This window comes from Pygocentrus nattereri, chromosome 2, assembly GCF_015220715.1.
Source record: "Pygocentrus nattereri isolate fPygNat1 chromosome 2, fPygNat1.pri, whole genome shotgun sequence".
In the NCBI taxonomy this organism is placed as follows: domain Eukaryota; kingdom Metazoa; phylum Chordata; class Actinopteri; order Characiformes; family Serrasalmidae; genus Pygocentrus; species Pygocentrus nattereri.
The window spans coordinates 55870866-55889808 of NC_051212.1; the positions used below are offsets into that span (position 1 = coordinate 55870866).

General features: G+C 44.6%; 1 protein-coding gene across 3 annotated transcripts in view; it reads left to right on the forward strand.

Annotated features, from left to right (window-relative positions):
• arhgef18a (rho/rac guanine nucleotide exchange factor (GEF) 18a) overlaps positions 1-18943 on the forward strand; it is a 35511-nt gene that overhangs the window by 13026 nt on the left and 3542 nt on the right. For all 3 annotated transcript variants that reach the window (XM_037531183.1, XM_037531180.1, XM_037531187.1), the window contains 12 exons: positions 229-479; positions 2658-2783; positions 3981-4098; positions 6975-7217; positions 10701-10783; positions 11942-12120; positions 14866-14948; positions 15619-15795; positions 16247-16354; positions 16563-16660; positions 18444-18497; positions 18593-18640. In XM_037531183.1, the coding sequence (XP_037387080.1) occupies positions 229-479; positions 2658-2783; positions 3981-4098; positions 6975-7217; positions 10701-10783; positions 11942-12120; positions 14866-14948; positions 15619-15795; positions 16247-16354; positions 16563-16660; positions 18444-18497; positions 18593-18640 (1568 nt within the window). The remainder of the gene's footprint in view (positions 1-228; positions 480-2657; positions 2784-3980; positions 4099-6974; positions 7218-10700; positions 10784-11941; positions 12121-14865; positions 14949-15618; positions 15796-16246; positions 16355-16562; positions 16661-18443; positions 18498-18592; positions 18641-18943) is intronic.

Here is an 18943-nt window from a genome sequence, read left to right on the forward strand (position 1 = left end):
ACATTCCCGCATTTTCCACAAGGGAGAAATATTCACACTCAAGTAGCTTCATTGTGCATCACTGAAAGGAAGGAAACTGGCATGAACCCACACCAGCAGGCTCTCACCAAGGCACATGTTTACAGATATATGTAAAACATATAAAGTAAAAAGAACCTACTGTAAACATGCGTTACGTTCTATTGTAAACATGCCAACCGGTGCTGATGCTGCTGTTGTCGTTGTCAGAGTTGATCCAGACGGAAATCAACCACATGCGGACGCTGAGGCTGCTGTTGGGGGTCTATTCCCGTGAGGTGCGGGATTCTCTGCTGAAGGACGAGGTTCAGCTGGATCGTCTATTCCCGTGCCTGGACCACCTGCTGAGGGAACACCAGAACTTCCTAAACCGACTCAAGCAGCGACGCAAGCAGTACATGGAACCGGGCAGCCAGCAGAACTACTGTATAAGCAGGATAGGAGACGTCCTCAGAACTCAGGTACTGCCAGGCTTTAGGTTGAAGATCTCTTTTTCTGTCAAACCAAAGATTTCTTACTTTTTGCAAATGAAAGTTTAATGTTGGATGTAAATCACTGAATTTTCCAAACGTACCCTTCAGTCTGCAGTCCGTACAGTCCATACAGTGCAAATATGGAAACTAAGCCCGTTTCAAATTCATCATGTTTGTGATGATGCAACCATGGACTCATTTCCATAGGACTATTTACTAGAGATGCATCGATACCATTTTTTTCAGGCCGAGTATGTTTACAGTACTTGCTCATACCAATTCATAGTCTGATAACATACTACTTGCAGTGAAGTAGCTATCAGTGTAGATTAGGGGTGGGAATCTTTAGGCACCTCATGATTTGATTCGATTACGATTTAGAGGCTGCGATGCGATTATAAAACGATTATCGAGGTGTCTTCCCCCCCTATACAGGATTTCTATTTTCTCTTGGAACTTTTAAAGCAAAGTATCTATAATGATCCATAATGCATTTACTTCCAATATCTTTTATTAATAAATAAATTGGAAGCGAGGCAAGTGAAGTGGAAGGCAGCTAATGAAGCAAATGCTAGCAGCTAATGAAAAGGCAAAGAGAGAGATTTAAGACGAACATTTGGACACAAATGGACTTATTCGCATTTATAAGCACCGCAGTTGGTTTCCAGGTACGTACCATCCGCAGCAAGAGACTGTCAAACACTAAAGTTGTGAAGATGAAGCTGCATTTGCATTCTGGTTCCTCAGGCAGAATTTAAGGTGGAACAGAAAAATTCAAACAAGAAACTGCGAATGAGAAGCGTCTTCAGCCTCGTAAAACAGTCGAACACCGAGAGACAATTTACAAGAAGCTTTTCAACTTTTGAGGAAGTTTCCTGAAGATGAAAGGAAATATCAGGAAAGCCGCTGAAGCTTAAAGCAGAGCAAAGTAGGTCCGTGTTTTCGTTTATATTGTTTATCCTATACTAGACCATCAGCACACACTAGACATACTGGACATTAAATGTCTCCCAAGGTGGCTTGAATTTGTTGAAAGCACAAAATGGCTCTTCTTAACATTTGGGTTGTGACTCCTGACAGAACCTGGCTTTAACGCAGAGCCGGTCGGATTTCTTGCTCATCCAGATGTGTTTTTGTTATGTGCTGCCACGGACTGTCCGGGTGTTCCGCCTTTTGTGTTCAGTCGTCATTGTGTTATTAGTTTTAATTTAGACATTTTTGATATTTTTGACATTTGCGAATCGAATCAGAATCATCCACGTCCGCATCACAATGTATCTAAGAATCGGGTTTTCCCCCCACGCCTAGAGTAGATAAGTGTAATGAACCTTAACAGCTACATCATTAAATCCATCTTATGTTAAATGGAGTGCGTTAGCGAGCTCTGCTACATCAGTGATCTCTGATCGAGCAGCGCTGCAGTGGAGGTTTAGTTCCCCATCAGTAAAGCTCTTCTGTACAGCTGTGAGTAAAGTAGGTTTCATAGTTTTGATCCTCATTTGTCTCTTTCAGCAGCAGCACAGCGCCAGCAGGCATCGCATCCGAGGCTGATGCATCTGAGAAGCTCACGCTTCCAGTTGTCTCTCTTGTTGGACTCCAGATGTGTTTCATGATCACACCTGGATGAATTTTGGCTGGATTCCATTCATACTTCTCACTGAAACCAGATCAAATGAGAACTGGTTTTACTTTCATGCATAAAAAGCACATCAGCACATAGAGGGGTGTAGAAGTCTGAGAGCGCTGCGTTCTTTAAATGAATGCAAGGTTTTAATGCAGTATGAGGTTTTTTTGCTTAGCATAGACGTTGAAATAAAAAGTTTAATCTTTTGAAATATTTACCTGAATTTCAAACTTTTTTAGTATTTGGTGGTGTCAAGCTTTTGCTTTAATGATGGTGAGCATGGACCATCATTAGTTTGATTTAATAGCCGATCACATTGATTTATCAGTCTACTCAGGCTTTAGGCAGAACGTTTGTGAAGAAGCTGTTTGAGAAGAAAACGCAGTGAAGTGCGAACAGCCTCTTTGATGAAAGGCTGGATACAAAGCATAATACAGTTTTTCTTAATAAAAGTTTTTTTTTTACATTTTTTTTTATTAGTGGTCATGGACAGTGGACAGTTCAAGTGTGTTTTCTTTTGATTTTCTCCTGTACTTGTCCAGTTCTCAGGCGAGCTGAGGAGCCGACTGCTGGACGGGTATGGTGTCTTCTGCAGTTGCCACACAGACGCAGTGAACTACTACAAAGAGCTGCAGCAGAACAACAAGAAGTTCCAGAACTTAATGCGGGTGAGTGAAGGAGCTTCTCTCGGCTCCAGTAGGGCGTATATGTGTGTGCTGTTTATGTAGAGATGATTAGGTTATTTGTTGGGGTGTAACGGTACATTTAATCATGCCAGACTGTGATGGTGTGGATGCAGTTGCACGTAGAATCCACCCAGAAACCTTACGCTGTACGCGTAACAACACAGTAAAGAGAGAGATTTAAGACGAACATCCATAATTTAGCAGTTAGAATCACTCCAGCTGGTTTCCTGATGCGTTTAATCTGCCGTGAGAAACGGTCGAAGAGTAAAGTCGCAAGGCTGAAGTCGCTTCTCATTCACCAGTTTCTTGTTCAGATTTTCCGTCCCACCTTAAATGGTGCCTGAGGCGCCAGAACGTAACTGCTGCACCATTTAAGGTGGGACGGGAAAGTCAGAGCAAGAATCCGGCGAACGAGAAGCGACATTGAGAAACGTTTACAAGACACTGTTCTTCTTTTGAGGAAGACTTTCCTGCCGGAGATGTGAGAAAATGGTTAATTGGACATAAAATATTGTGGCTCCCAAATTGGTTTGATTCTTACTGAAAGGACAAAATGGCTCGTAACATTTGGGTTGAGACCCCTGGTGCAGCTCGTCCGTCTGACAGTGAGTCTGACTTAAAGGGCCCTTGCTCGGTAGCGCAAGTAGGAGCTTCCCTCTGCAGAGAGCGCCCAATGATCCGGCTCATCGAGGAATCATACCTGTAGCAGCGTCATAGCTCCTGACCCCCGATCAGAGGCTGAGTTTGAGGTGAGCATTGAGTGAGGGGTGAGGAAGCAGCTAGTAGTGACCTGTTGAGCTGTTAGTGACCCACCAAAGGTTGCACCTACTAAAGCTACATCAGGGGGCGCTATATGACACTATGTGGAACAAACAGTAAGTTGCGCTACTGTCTGTTCAAAATAAATGATAAGACACCTGGCCGCATGAATTTGGGTGTCTTTTTTTTTTTTTTTTTTTTTTTTTGGTCCATTCTACCAAACTGGGATATCCAAACCATGATGTGAACCGAACCGTGACGTCTGTGTACCGTTACACCCCCCTAGTTGGTTGTACTAGTAAGTAGTAAGTCTCATCATTTAGGGTGAATGTCCTGCTTTGGTTCTTGCAGGTCATTCTCAAAACTGAAAAAAAGAGGAAATGAAGTTAAAAATGCAAGTTTATGATTTTCTTTTGTCAGAAAATCGGTCAGTTGGCCATTGTGAGAAGGTTAGGAGTGCCAGAGGGGATCCTCCTCATAACACAGCGCATCACCAAATATCCCGTCCTGGTGGAGAGGCTCATTAAGAACACTGAAGGTATTTGTTTATAGAAATATTTCTGGTCCCTTACTGTCAGAGGTTGTGCAGGAAGTCACTAAGTAGTACCTCACTAGTGAAAAATGGATCATTGCACTGCGCCTGTTTCCATGGCTGTGCTCATTACTAAGCCACATATCGGATTTTCAGGTGGACCAGCTGGATTTCTTATTACGTTATTAGTTATGCCCTTACCTGTATAGGGGTCGGTGTAGTGTAGTGGGTATATAGCGGTCGGTGTAGTGTAGTGGGTATATAGCGGTTGGTGTAGTGGGTATATAGCGGTTGGTGTAGTGGGTATATAGCGGTTGGTGTAGTGGGTATATAGCGGTTGGTGTAGTGGGTATATAGTGGTTGGTGTAGTGTAGTGGGTATATAGTGGTTGGATAGTGTAGTGGGTATATAGTGGTTTGTGTAGTGTAGTGGGTATATAGTGGTTGGTGTAGTGGATATATAGTGGTTGGTGTAGTGTAGTGGGTATATAGTGGTTGGATAGTGTAGTGGGTATATAGTGGTTGGATAGTGTAGTGGGTATATAGTGGTTGGATAGTGTAGTGGGTATATAGCGGTTGGTGTAGTGTAGTGGGTATATAGTGGTTGGTGTAGTGGATATATAGTGGTTGGTGTAGTGTAGTGGGTATATAGTGGTTGGATAGTGTAGTGGGTATATAGTGGTTGGATAGTGTAGTGGGTATATAGTGGTTGGATAGTGTAGTGGGTATATAGTGGTCGGTGTAGTGTAGTGGGTATATAGTGGTCGGTGTAGTGTAGTGGGTATATAGTGGTCGGTGTAGTGTAGTGGGTATATAGCGGTCGGTGTAGTGTAGTGGGTATATAGCGGTCGGTGTAGTGCAGTGGGTATATAGCGGTCGGTGTAGTGCAGTGGGTATATAGCGGTCGGTGTAGTGCAGTGGGTATATAGCGGTCGGTGTAGTGCAGTGGGTATATAGCGGTCGGTGTAGTGTAGTGGGTATATAGCGGTCGGTGTAGTGTAGTGGGTATATAGCGGTCGGTGTAGTGTAGTGGGTATATAGCGGTCGGTGTAGTGTAGTGGGTATATAGCGGTCGGTGTAGTGTAGTGGGTGTATATAGTGGTTGGTTGGTGTAGTGTAGTGGGTGTATATAGTGGTTGGATAGTGTAGTGGGTATATAGTGGTTGGATAGTGTAGTGGGTATATAGTGGTTGGTGTAGTGTAGTGGGTATATAGCGGTCGGTGTAGTGTAGTGGGTATATAGCGGTCGGTGTAGTGTAGTGGGTATATAGCGGTCGGTGTAGTGTAGTGGGTATATAGCGGTCGGTGTAGTGTAGTGGGTATATAGCGGTCGGTGTAGTGTAGTGGGTATATAGCGGTCGGTGTAGTGTAGTGGGTATATAGCGGTCGGTGTAGTGCAGTGGGTATATAGCGGTCGGTGTAGTGCAGTGGGTATATAGCGGTCGGTGTAGTGCAGTGGGTATATAACGGTCGGTGTAGTGCAGTGGGTATATAGCGGTCGGTGTAGTGTAGTGGGTATATAGCGGTCGGTGTAGTGTAGTGGGTATATAGCGGTCGGTGTAGTGTAGTGGGTATATAGCGGTCGGTGTAGTGTAGTGGGTGTATATAGTGGTTGGTTGGTGTAGTGGGAAACACCTCTGCCATCTATGCTGTAGACTGGGGTTCAGTGCCCCGCCTGGGTAACCACCCTACACTACACCAATAAGAGTCTGTGGGCAAGACTCCTAACACCACCTTCACCTCCCTGTGTAAACTGATCAAACTGTGTGTCACTCTGGATGAGAACATCTGGCAAATATCATAAATATAAATGTAAATAATGACTCCACATTTCAGATGTTGCTAAAGTATATTTGGCGGCTCATTTAATTCATCGCCCACCTCTCTAATCATGGTCGGTGTAGTGCACCCTCTCCTGGCGACAGTTGAGTAGTGTCGCTTTCCTTGCAGTAGAAAACGCCACCAGGGCTGTCGCTGGAACGTGGAAGTGTGAGAGTGGTGTATTATATTAGTCATTTATCAAACCTCTGTTATCGCTCTGTCAAGGAAAAGTTATATCGCGATGCTTATCGTTATCGTTTTAACGCCCAGCCCTACCCCAAGAGACTGGCTTTTCCTCCAGCTCTCTTCTCTCAGTAAACTCATTAACTCATTACAGTCTGATGTCAGTCCTTTGACCATAAAGTAATTTTTTATATATATTATTATGTATATATATTATGTTTTATATATTATAATATATTATAATATTCTGTTTCTGATGCTTCATGCGGAGGTTAAATTTAAATTCTAATTTATGAACCTCAGAAGCGCCAGCTAACAGAAAACTAAAGGGCAAGCTGCAGCATTCATTTTCTGAACAATACTAAATGTGTAGCTGCTTCACTCACAGCTGGACAAATACAGACTAGTTAAGTAGCCAGCGTTGACCATTTCAATCACGAAATATTTATAACCCTGAAAACGGGGCACGCTGCCTTGGCCTGTATAATGAGTCGTGAGAAAACAGGCCTCTTTACTGGCTGAATGAAGATTTCACCATCTTCACTGTAACAGCAAACCTGTGGATCAGTATGACCAGCTTCATTGTGCGCCCTTCACTTATGAATACAAAACTACGCCCTTGATATTTGTACGTGCTTATTAAGAAATATGAAGGTAAATAAGTGTATTTTTCTCTTGTGTGCTCTGGTTTTAGCTGGTATGTATCTGGTTATTACAGTTCACCCTTACTGATGGCTGAATAACATCTGGCTTACTAGACTCTTGGATAAATATCCGTATTGTATTATCCCAGCCCATAAACTGGTCCCAGTCTATAAATTGAGCATATTACACAATGAAGGCTGCGTCTAATGTGTTAATTTGTTCCTCTGATTGCAGCTGGTACAGAGGAGTACGAGGATCTGGTGGCTGCACTGGAGTGCATAAAGGAGACCATATCTCAGGTAGATGAGCAGGTGCACCAATACGATAAGCTCCGTGAGCTCGTCTTCCGTCTGGACCCCAAAACGCAGGGCAGGATGGGGAATGGTCAGGTTATACGCAGAGAAGACCTGATTCAGCATGGCAGGAGCGTGCTGCGCGAAGGCCTGCTGAGCTGGAGAGCATCAAACAGGGCCAAAGGTGAAGAACTTTAACCCTTTAAATGGTCAGGGTCCACCGGCAGGCCCAAAGCTTCATTACACGCTTCTATAACCCAGAATAGCTCCACCAGTTTGCACTGACGTCCCTGTAGTTACTCAATAATAAGCCTTTGTATGTAATAAGCCTGGGATTTTAAGAGGTTAACATTTTAAGGCATTTAGGCCATGTGTAAACAAAGGGGTGTGGCTATAGGGGGTCTGGAGTGGACTCAAAGGTGGCAAGTTCTTGCATCCTTAGGCCTTTTTTCCACCTTAAATGAGCAAAAATGACCACAAGGCCCTCTATTCGACAGCTGCTGTCACCATGGCAACGTTCATATGGCCACACACTGCCATCGCTCTCGCAGAGCAGTTTCAGCTCCTAACAGGCTGCTACCTACATAGCCAGATAAGCAGTACAATTGACTGATAAACAGTTTCTTAGTGCTGTAAAATGCAGGACTCCAGTTCATTGGCCTGTGGTAGGTCAGCTGTTATGGTAACTAGGCCGTTAAATGTGCCCTCAGCAATTGTGCTGTGTTTACGTTTTTTTTCCTTGTGAAGTAGTAGTGGCAGAAATACCGGTTCATCTGGTTTAAGTCCTTCTTAATGTATTAGTTTCGTCATTATTGTTATTCCAGTATGTACAAACAGGATGGAACACGCAGAGTCCCTCACCTCTTGTGTATTGACCTGCAGCCTGAAGTCAGTTATTCCAGTTTACTGTCAAAGGAGAAACATCAGACTGTAATAAGTTAATGAGTTAACGGGGAAAGGGGGGGGTGGGGGGGGTGGTGGAAGAAAAAGCCAGTCTCTTGGGGTTAGCCGTTAACCATTAGCCTTACATGGAGACTAGCCATGTGCTCTGCCTTTGGCGCTCCTCGCTCGGCCTGTTTCAGGCGACACCGCGGCCTACAAGCCAAGAGGCTCCACATTTTCTCATCAAACTGATAAATGGCTGTAATATTTACTACGTTCCAGCAGCGTCTGACTCTCAGACATTAGCGCTCGAGTGTGAGAGACGCTCATACAAGACAAATGACTAGTATGAAATACAGGAGGTCCTGGGGGTCTGGAACCTCCTAGTTACCCTTATGAACCTTGTTTACCTTATACTTGAGGTCTTATTTATAGCTGAATATGTGCGTCTTGACAGGAAAACGGTGTGTGATTCTATCTGTTCCCACAGTCTGATAGGATTTTATGAAATGTGAAGCATCCCCTCAGACTGACGCTCTTTACAGCCAGTATTTACATTTAAGGCATTTGGCAGACGCTCTTCTCCAGAGCGACTTGCAGTTTGATCATTTTACACAGGTAGGCGAAGGTGGTGTTAGGAGTCTTGCCCAAGGACTCTTATTGGTATAGTGGAGGGTGTTTACCCAGGTGGGGCACTGAACCCCAGTCTACAGCATAGAAGGCAGAGGGTGTTACCCACTACACTAACCCACCAACTATATACCCACTACACCAACCAACCACTATATACCCACTACACTACACCAACCACTATATACCCACTACACTACACCAACCAACCGCTATATACCCACTACACTACACCAACCACTATATACCCACTACACTAACCCACCAACTATATACCCACTACACCAACCAACCACTATATACCCACTACACTACACCAACCACTATATACCCACTACACTACACCAACCAACCGCTATATACCCACTACACTACACCAACCACTATATACCCACTACACCAACCAACCACTATATACCCACTACACTACACCAACCACTATATACCCACTACACTACACCAACCAACCGCTATATACCCACTACACTACACCAACCAACCGCTATATACCCACTACACTACACCAACCACTATATACCCACTACACTACACCAACCAACCACTATATACCCACTACACTACACCAACCACTATATACCCACTACACTACACCAACCAACCACTATATACCCACTACACTACACCAACCGCTATATACCCACTACACTACACCAACCAACCGCTGTATACCCACTACACTACACCAACCGCTATATACCCACTACACTACACCAACCGCTATATACCCACTACACTACACCAACCAACCACTATATACCCACTACACTAACCAACCGCTATATACCCACTACACTAACCAACCACTATATACCCACTACACTAACCAACCACTATATACCCACTACACTAACCAACCACTATATACCCACTACACTACACCAACCAACCGCTATATACCCACTACACTACACCAACCGCTATATACCCACTACACTACACCAACCACTATATACCCACTACACTACACCAACCAACCACTATATACCCACTACACTACACCAACCACTATATACCCACTACACTACACCAACCAACCACTATATACCCACTACACTACACCAACCACTATATACCCACTACACTACACCAACCAACCGCTATATACCCACTACACTACACCAACCGCTATATACCCACTACACTACACCAACCAACCACTATATACCCACTACACTACACCAACCACTATATACCCACTACACCAACCAACCGCTATATACCCACTACACTACACCAACCGCTATATACCCACTACACTACACCAACCGCTATATACCCACTACACTACACCAACCAACCACTATATACCCACTACACTACACCAACCGCTATATACCCACTACACTAACCAACCGCTATATACCCACTACACTACACCAACCAACCACTATATACCCACTACACTACACCAACCACTATATACCCACTACACCAACCAACCGCTATATACCCACTACACTACACCAACCGCTATATACCCACTACACTACACCAACCGCTATATACCCACTACACTATACCAACCGCTATATACCCACTACACTACACCAACCGCTATATACCCACTACACTAACCAACCGCTATATACCCACTACACTACACCGACCGCTATATACCCACTACACTACACCGACCGCTATATACCCACTACACTAACCAACCACTATATACCCACTACACTAACCAACCACTATATACCCACTACACTACACCAACCACTATATACCCACTACACTAACCAACCACTATATACCCACTACACTACACCAACCGCTATATACCCACTACACTACACCGACCGCTATATACCCACTACACTACAGTTATACTAGTATTATAGTAGTATAATTGTGCATGTATGTATACATTTCTGCAAGAAAATGTACCTCTGAGGCTATTTAATATTACTTTAATTGGGGAAAGTACTGTTCTGTACTCATATGAGCAGGAGCTCTCACTTTGGATTTTGGACTTGGAACAGGTCAGTCCACTTGTCATGAAGTGTCCTCTCAGGTTTTCTATGATGGACGATATCACAAAGTCTAGCATGTGTACATATAACTCACTTTCACATTCACTGAATGTTTATGTTTCACTTGTATGATTTAATGATGTGTGGTTTCTTTCTCACAGTTTCAGATGTTCTCGTGGTGCTGTTGTCAGATTTCCTGCTGCTGCTACAGGAGAAAGATCAGAAACTGATTTTTGCCTCTCTGGTGAGTGCAGGCTCTTCTCGTTATAACTCCTGATCTGAAAGGTCGTTAACAGCTTTAAGCAGATGCTGTGCTTGATGCGCAGAGGTCTTGAGGGTTTGACCTTTGCCATAATGTAGGGTGGGGCTGGTAAAGTTTTGCTTTGTAGGCATGAGGGTTTTAAATCTGATGTAGCTACAGGAAGCCAGAGAATCAAACAGCAGTGCATGTTTGAGCTCAAGAAGATTGAAGACAAGCCCTTCTGCTGCATTCTGGATCAGCTGAAGGGCGTGATGGCCCGCATAGGAAGAGCAGCCTTTAGTGAGTAGCCAAGCCTTCAGATGATGAGATACTGAACAGGCATCTGGGTGTTCCTTCCAAAAAAATAATACAACGATGTTGAGAACGAGTAGTAAAGAAGTAGCAGGTTATAAAACCTCTACAATGTTAGAACTGAAGGTTCTGCTCAGGAACGTTTTTCATCATCAAGGTCCAAACAATGTAGATGTTCCCTCAAAGCTCCAGCAGTGGTTTTAAGGTCTGATTGTGGAGCTTAAATCAGTTCCTCCAGGTGAAAAGTTGGTATTTGTTCCTTTTCATAACCGAATGTTTTAAATCAGAGCAGTAGAGTAAAAGCCTGGAGGCGAGGCGAGGCGAGGCGGGGTGTGTGGAGTCTTTATTTCTGAGAGCGCAGCCTCTGATCTTCCTTTTTTGGATCCAAAAGTCAAAGTTTATTTATATGGTGCTTTTACAGCTGACTTTGACACAAAGCAGCCTTACAGAAAAATCCATTGACAAGGAAAAACTTCTTCAGAGCGAAAGGAAGAAACCTCGAGAGGAACCAAGACTCAGAACCTGGTCCACACCAGATAGCAAAACCACATGAGAGAAATATGAATATGCAGTATAAAACACTAAAGCTCTGAAGTGAGAGGTGTGATACAGAAGCCAGGAACTGAACCAACACATCAGGAGTCAAACCCAAAACAGGAATAATGCGGGTGCCTAAAATGGAACCGAGGAAAAGTAGATTATTCATTTAATACCCTTGGGAATGTTAGACGTAACATTAGTATTACTTGAAAATAACCAATTGATCACCATTTGCCGTTAGAGCGGAGTACATGGAGTGAGCGGTGACCCACGTCTGAATGTGTGTGTGAATATGTGGTGTTTGTGCAGGATGGGAAGCCTGCGGTCCTCTCTCTGCAGAGGCTGATAGTGAGGGAGTCGGCTCAGAGCGAGAAGATGATTTATTTGATCTCCACGTCCGATGAACAAGCCGACATGTACGAGTTCCACGCCTCGTCTGAAGCAGAGCGCAAAAGCTGGAAAGACCAGATCTGGCAGGCCATCGAGTGGTGAGTGAACGGGTTGAAGCAGAGCAGTCTGAAGGAGCCGGACGGTTTCAGAGCTGATTACCTGTAATCAGGCGGACGGTGAGCAGATAAGTATATGCATGAAATGTGTGCTATGAAGAAGACGGAGGAGGAGAAGAGGTCCAACCCGTGTCTAGTTCCTCTGTGAACAAATGATGTTCATTGAGGATTTACTGTGAGGGGAAACACGTATTCAGACACTTTTGGTTATGTAATGCATTTCCAGTGTATCTGGATCTCTGCTGTCAGAGCAAACCCGTATCTGCGATTGACCGCTTCACAGGGGAAGGGAAAACATGCTTCATTTTTAATGTAGGTCAATGGAAACTGACCTTTTTCCAAGTGACTTTGTCCCATTTCCTTTGGTCCACCCGTCATAAAGTTCACACACAACGTAAAGGTCAGTAGGAAATTTCAAATGGTCAAAAAATGAAAAATGTATTCTTAGCCATAAATAATATTTAAAAAACAAAGTTAATTGGGAACAAACATTCAGACACAACAAATGGAGAACATTATTACTGAGCTGCGAAGCCTCGATGGGCACAGCTTCGAAACGTCATAGTGAAACCTTTTTATAGCATTGTGGTTCAGTTTTCCGGCAAACAATCTTCAGTTTCCCCGAGATTCCGAGGGCCCCACTTATAGACTTCCAAATTCACAATCCTTGATTAAATTTTAATGGCATTCGGTTCAGGATGTTGGCTTGGTCAAGAAAACACCTTCACCTTCTTTAGAAACCAGTCTTGAGTTGTTCTGGTTGTGTATTTGGGGTACAGTATAGGGGGACTTTACACCCGAGTACAAGGGGACAGTACAGGGGGACTTTACACCCGAGTACAGGAGGACAGTACAGGGGGACTTTACACCCGAGTACAAGGGGACAGTACAGGGGGACTTTACACCCGAGTACAAGGGGACAGTACAGGGGGACTTTACACCCGAGTACAAGGGGACAGTACAGGGGGACTTTACACCCGAGTACAGGAGGACAGCACAGGAGGACTTTACACCAGAGTACAAGGGGACAGTACAGGGGGCTCTACGCCCGAGTACAGGAGGACAGTACAGGGAGACTCTACACCCGAGTACAGGGGGACAGTGCAGGGGGCTCTACGCCCGAGTACAGGAGGACAGTACAGGGAGACTCTACACCCGAGTACAGGGGGACAGTGCAGGGGGCTCTACGCCCGAGTACAGGAGGACAGTACAGGGAGACTCTACACCCGAGTACAGGGAGACTCTACACCCGAGTACAGGGGGACAGTACAGGTAGACTCTACACCTGAGTACAGGGGGACTTTACACCAGAGTACAGGGGGACAGTACAGGGGGACTTTACACCCGAGTACAGGGGGACTTTACACCAGAGTACAGGGGGACAGTACAGGGGGACTTTACACCAGAGTACAGGGGGACAGTGCAGGGGGCTCTACGCCCGAGTACAGGAGGACAGTACAGGGAGACTCTACACCCGAGTACAGGGGGACAGTGCAGGGGGCTCTACGCCCGAGTACAGGAGGACAGTACAGGGAGACTCTACACCCGAGTACAGGGGGACAGTGCAGGGGGCTCTACGCCTGAGTACAGGGGGACTTTACACCAGAGTACAGGGGGACAGTACAGGTAGACTCTACACCTGAGTACAGGGGGCTCTACACCTGACTACAGGAGAAGTCTAAAACCAAGTAGAGCTGGACTCTACCACTGAGTAGAGCTGGACTCTACCACTGAGTAGAGCTGGACTCTACAATGATGTAGCGCTGGACTCTAGAATTGACTAGAGCTGGACCCTATGACCAAGTAGAGGCACACTCTGCAAGAGAGCAGAGGCAGAGTCTGCCCCCTAGTAGAGGCAGAATCTACACTGGAGCAGAGCTGGGCTCTACAACAGTGTAGTGCTGGACTCTGTTGCAGAACCCAGTTGCACTTGATTGTAGAGGTGGACGCTACAATCGAGGAAAGGCAGAGTCTACCCCTTAGTAAAGGCAGAGTCTACCCCTTAGTAAAGGCAGAGTCTACCCCTTAGTAAAGGCAGAGTCTACCCCTTAGTAAAGGCAGAGTCTACCCCTTAGTAAAGGCAGAGTCTACGCCAGAGTAGAGGGGAACTCTACAAGCCAGCAGAGCCGGACTCGGCCACTGTTGGTTAAGCAACCATCCAAAATATGTGAACCAAACCAGTTTTTTATCTCTTACCTTCCTTTAATCTTTAATCTGACGAATCTTTGACGGCTCACCTGGGTGGTGTTTACTGAAGTTGAAAACTCGGAAGCTCCTTCTTCTTCACTGTGATTGCTACTTGTCTGAAATCACGGCAACCAGACGTCTTTTATAGTGAGTCCAGGTGCAGTTTGCAGCATTAATATGCAGGCCTGGTTTTATTGTTAACCAGTCAGATGTGTAAATTAGAAGTATATTAAATAGCAAAAACAGATGTCTGAGTACATGATTCCCTTTACTGTAACAGTAGCGGGGTGGGGTGGGCTGGTGGGCTGGTGTCCCATAGATAGCTGTTGAGGAGGGGCTAGGAGTACACGTTATGTTTGCAGTGCATGCTGGGAGTTGTAGTACAGCTCATGATGAAATGGCTAATATTAATATTAATAGAAAACTAAGATAATTTGCAGGCTGAAAATGACCTGCAGGCCTGGCGTTGGACACATGGGATCTGTGTAGGATAACCACGTTTAATGTGTGTAATGTAATTTAATCCCTCCTGTCCTGCAGGTTTTCTCTTGCGGCCGAGGAGGATGACGCCGACGGTGTGGGTCAGGACGATGGTTACTCAGAGAAGCTCCGGGTCTATCACGGTACACGGCTGACTGGGCCTTAGATTTAATGACCATCTCACCGTGTTGGTTTAGTCCACATTATCATAACTACAATACCTTTATCATCCATTCGTCTTCGCTGACCTATAAAACGCTAAACGCCTTAGATAGCTAAACATATTATTATTATTATTATTATTATTATTATTATTATTATTATTATTAATAATAATAATAATAATAATAATAATAATAATAATAATAATAATAATAATAATAATAATAATAATAATGTTTAGTTCAGTGTTTTTGTTTTTGACATCTTTTGTAAGAAAAGGCCTCAGATTTCTGTATAATAAAGAGAATCACTTGACACTTCGTCAATGGTTCTTTAGTAAAGAAAGTGGTTCTATATGGAACCATAAGCACTCAAAGAACCATTTGCATGCTTCAGGGGTTCTCTGCATAATGAAATGGTTCTTCAGATTGATGGAGAATGTGCTGTATATGATTCTATACAAATATTATTATTCTATAAAAAGGATTACAAGCTCGACATTGTAACATTAAAAGAACCGTTTTTGATGCCGTATAGAACCGTTTAAAAATAGATCTGCATACTAAGAGTGTAGATGCTGTGTGTGTGTGTGTGCGCGTGTGTGTGTGTGCGCGTGTGTGTGTGTGCGCGTGTGCGTGTGTGTGTGAGCAGGTGAGCTGTGTGTGAAGGATGCCCAGATTGCAGATCTGCTGCAGCAGAAGCTGAAACTCTTCAGTGAATTCGTGGAGGTGACGGACAGTTCGGCTCTGCCCAAATGCCTGCTGCTGACCGGCAGCGCGACTCAGCTCCAGCAGGGGGAGCAGCTGCTCCTCAGCGCTATTGCGGATGGTGAGACACACAAACACTGGGCTCATGCTGAATCAGCAGTTTTGGACATGCTGAGATGACCGCCTGCTGTTTTACTGTGTACATAAAACACTGTAACCCCTCCAGCTACACTTATCATACAGTTATTAATCTTATGGCTTATGAATTATTCAGCATCTACAGTATCTACTATAGATTGTGTATGTACAATGAATAATTTAGCAATTAGTATGATGAATTATTCTCATCAATGTTTTATTCAGTGTGCAATATGAATTATTCAGTATGTATTATTAATTATTCAGTGTTTAATATGAACTCAGTATCTGCTTATGTATTACTTTGTTACTCAGGGTGTAATATGAATTATTCTGTGTCTACTATGAATGCAGTGTATATATATCTTGATTATGTATGTTGATTGATTACTGATCAGTAGGCTGTATGTGAGTAATCCTCTGCCTGTCCTCAGCGGAGGGGTTGCAGAACTTGCTGCTGGCCGGTGAGAGTGACTTACCATCTCCATCTGTGGACATGAGGCTGTCGCCCAGATCAAACACCATCGCAGGCTTCACTAAAAGTAAGGCCTGCGTCATGAACGAGGACCGAGTGTTGTTGATTTGAAGCACCACTTTTAGGACGCACTAAAACTATTTTGAATGCTATTAACGCCCCCTTGTGGAGAACTTTAAGCCTGCTAAAAGATAAATATTACGTGCAGTTTTATTGACTGGCATCAATAGAATTTAACTGAACGTACTTTCCTTTTCCTGGGCTGACTGTTGCAGGTGGTGGTGGGAATCAGGACGGTTTTAGGAACCGGAACCAGAGACCCAACTCTGATCCACACCTCAGGGAGCTCTACCTCGACAACCTGGAGCTGTCTGTGAGTTCCACTCTTCTCCCGGCATTAAACAAAGATGGACAACTTTGAGGAGCTTCATGTTGCATGGAGTTTGCTGAGCGGTTTGGCATTTAAGGCATTTGGTTTCTCATCCAGAGCGACTTACAGTTTGATCATTTCACACAGGGAGGTGAAGGTGGTGTTGGGAGTCTTGCCCAAGGACTCTAATTGGTATAGTGTTGGGTGGTTATCCAGGTGGACTGAACCCCAGTCTACAGGGGTGTTAACCACTACACTATACCAACCGCTATATACCCACACTATACCAACCACTACACTATACCCACACTATACCAACCGCTATATACCCACACTATACCAACCACTACACTATACCCACTACACTATACCAACCACTATATACCCACACTATACCAACCACTATATACCCACACTATACCGACCGCTATATACCCACTACACTATACCGACCACTATATACCCACTACACTATACCGACCGCTATATACCCACTACACTATACCGACCACTATATACCCACACTACACCAACCACTATATACCCACTACACTACACCAACCACTATATACCCACTACACTACACCAACCGCTATATACCCACTACACCAACCAACCACTATATACCCACTACACCAACCAACCACTATATACCCACTACACTATACCGACCACTATATACCCACACTATACCAACCACTATATACCCACTACACTACACCAACCACTATATACCCACTACACTACACCAACCACTATACACCCACTACACTACACCAACCACTATATACTCACTACACTACACCAACCGCTATATACCCACTACACTACACCAACCACTATATACCCACTACACTACACCAACCGCTATACACCCACTACACTACACCAACCGCTATATACCCACTACACTACACCAACCGCTATATACCCACTACACTACACCAACCACTATACACCCACTACACTACACCAACCACTATATACCCACTACACTATACCAACCACTATATACCCACTACACTATACCAACCACTATATACCCACTACACTATACCAACCGCTATACACCCACTACACTACACCGACCGCTATATACCCACTACACTATACCGACCGCTATATACCCACTAGACTACACCAACTACTATATACCCACTACACTTACACCAACCTATGTGCATTCGTGATCGAACCAAATCGTGGAAGTTATCTTATAATTAGGTTCACAAAAAGATGAGGTTACTAACTACTAGGAGGTCAGGGAACCAGCCTTGTGACCAGAAGATCGCCGGTTTGATCCTCTGAGCTGACAGTACATGATTGAAATGCTCTTGAGCAAGACACCCAACCCCCAACTGCTCCCTGGGCGCTGTGGATAGGGCTGCCTAGCGCTCTGGGGAAGTGTGCCCACTGCCCCCTTGTGTGTGTGTGTGTGTGTGTGTGTGTGTGTGTGTGGTGTTTCACTGCACGGATGGGTTAAAGCGGAGGTCAGTTTCCCCGTTGTGGGACTAATAAAAGGTAACTTATTCACCAGCTTCTTCTACGAATTTTCCCATCCCACCTTAAATAGTGGCAGCATTTGGGACGTCATCATAGTTAAACTGTGATAGAATCATTTTCCAGCAGGGATTAGTGGAGCATCCGCGACAGACAAAACAACCACAAAACGTATGCAAGCTTGTCTGCTCCCAAAGCTGCTTTCAGCTTCGCGCCCTCGAGAAATTCGTTTAGCCATCAGTTTGCTGAGCTCTAATCCTCGGCCTGTTTTCTCTCCGGCTGTTAGGCTGATGGTGAGGTATGGAGCTCTCCTCTACAAGCCCACCTCTCCAGACACCAGGTAAGAACAGATATCTTCTCTCTGTAGTGACCACTGCCATGGTGGGCTCTGATCTTCTGATGTTCTGATCTCTAAAACGTCTGCTTTTCCCACAGCTCGCTGAAAGGGTGGCGAGACTGACGCAGAAGCTCTACAGCCTTCAGGTAACGCAGACATGAAGCCTGGACTTGTAGTAATGCTGTTCTGACCATAGTTCACTCCTGAATGTCAGACTCTACTTGGGTCGACCTCTGGAGACGCTGTGAATCTTCTGAGCTTCAGTTTATTTACAAAGTCTTTGGAGAAACACAGCACTGGGCTAAAGGCAGAACAGTGCAGTATATCGCTGCTGTCGGAAGAAAACCTCGTATCTCTAAAATGGAAACTTTACAGGAGAAGGAAAAAACCTACTGTACTTTTAATGGAAGTCAATGGAACCAGACGTCTTCCCAGGTCATTTTGGGCCG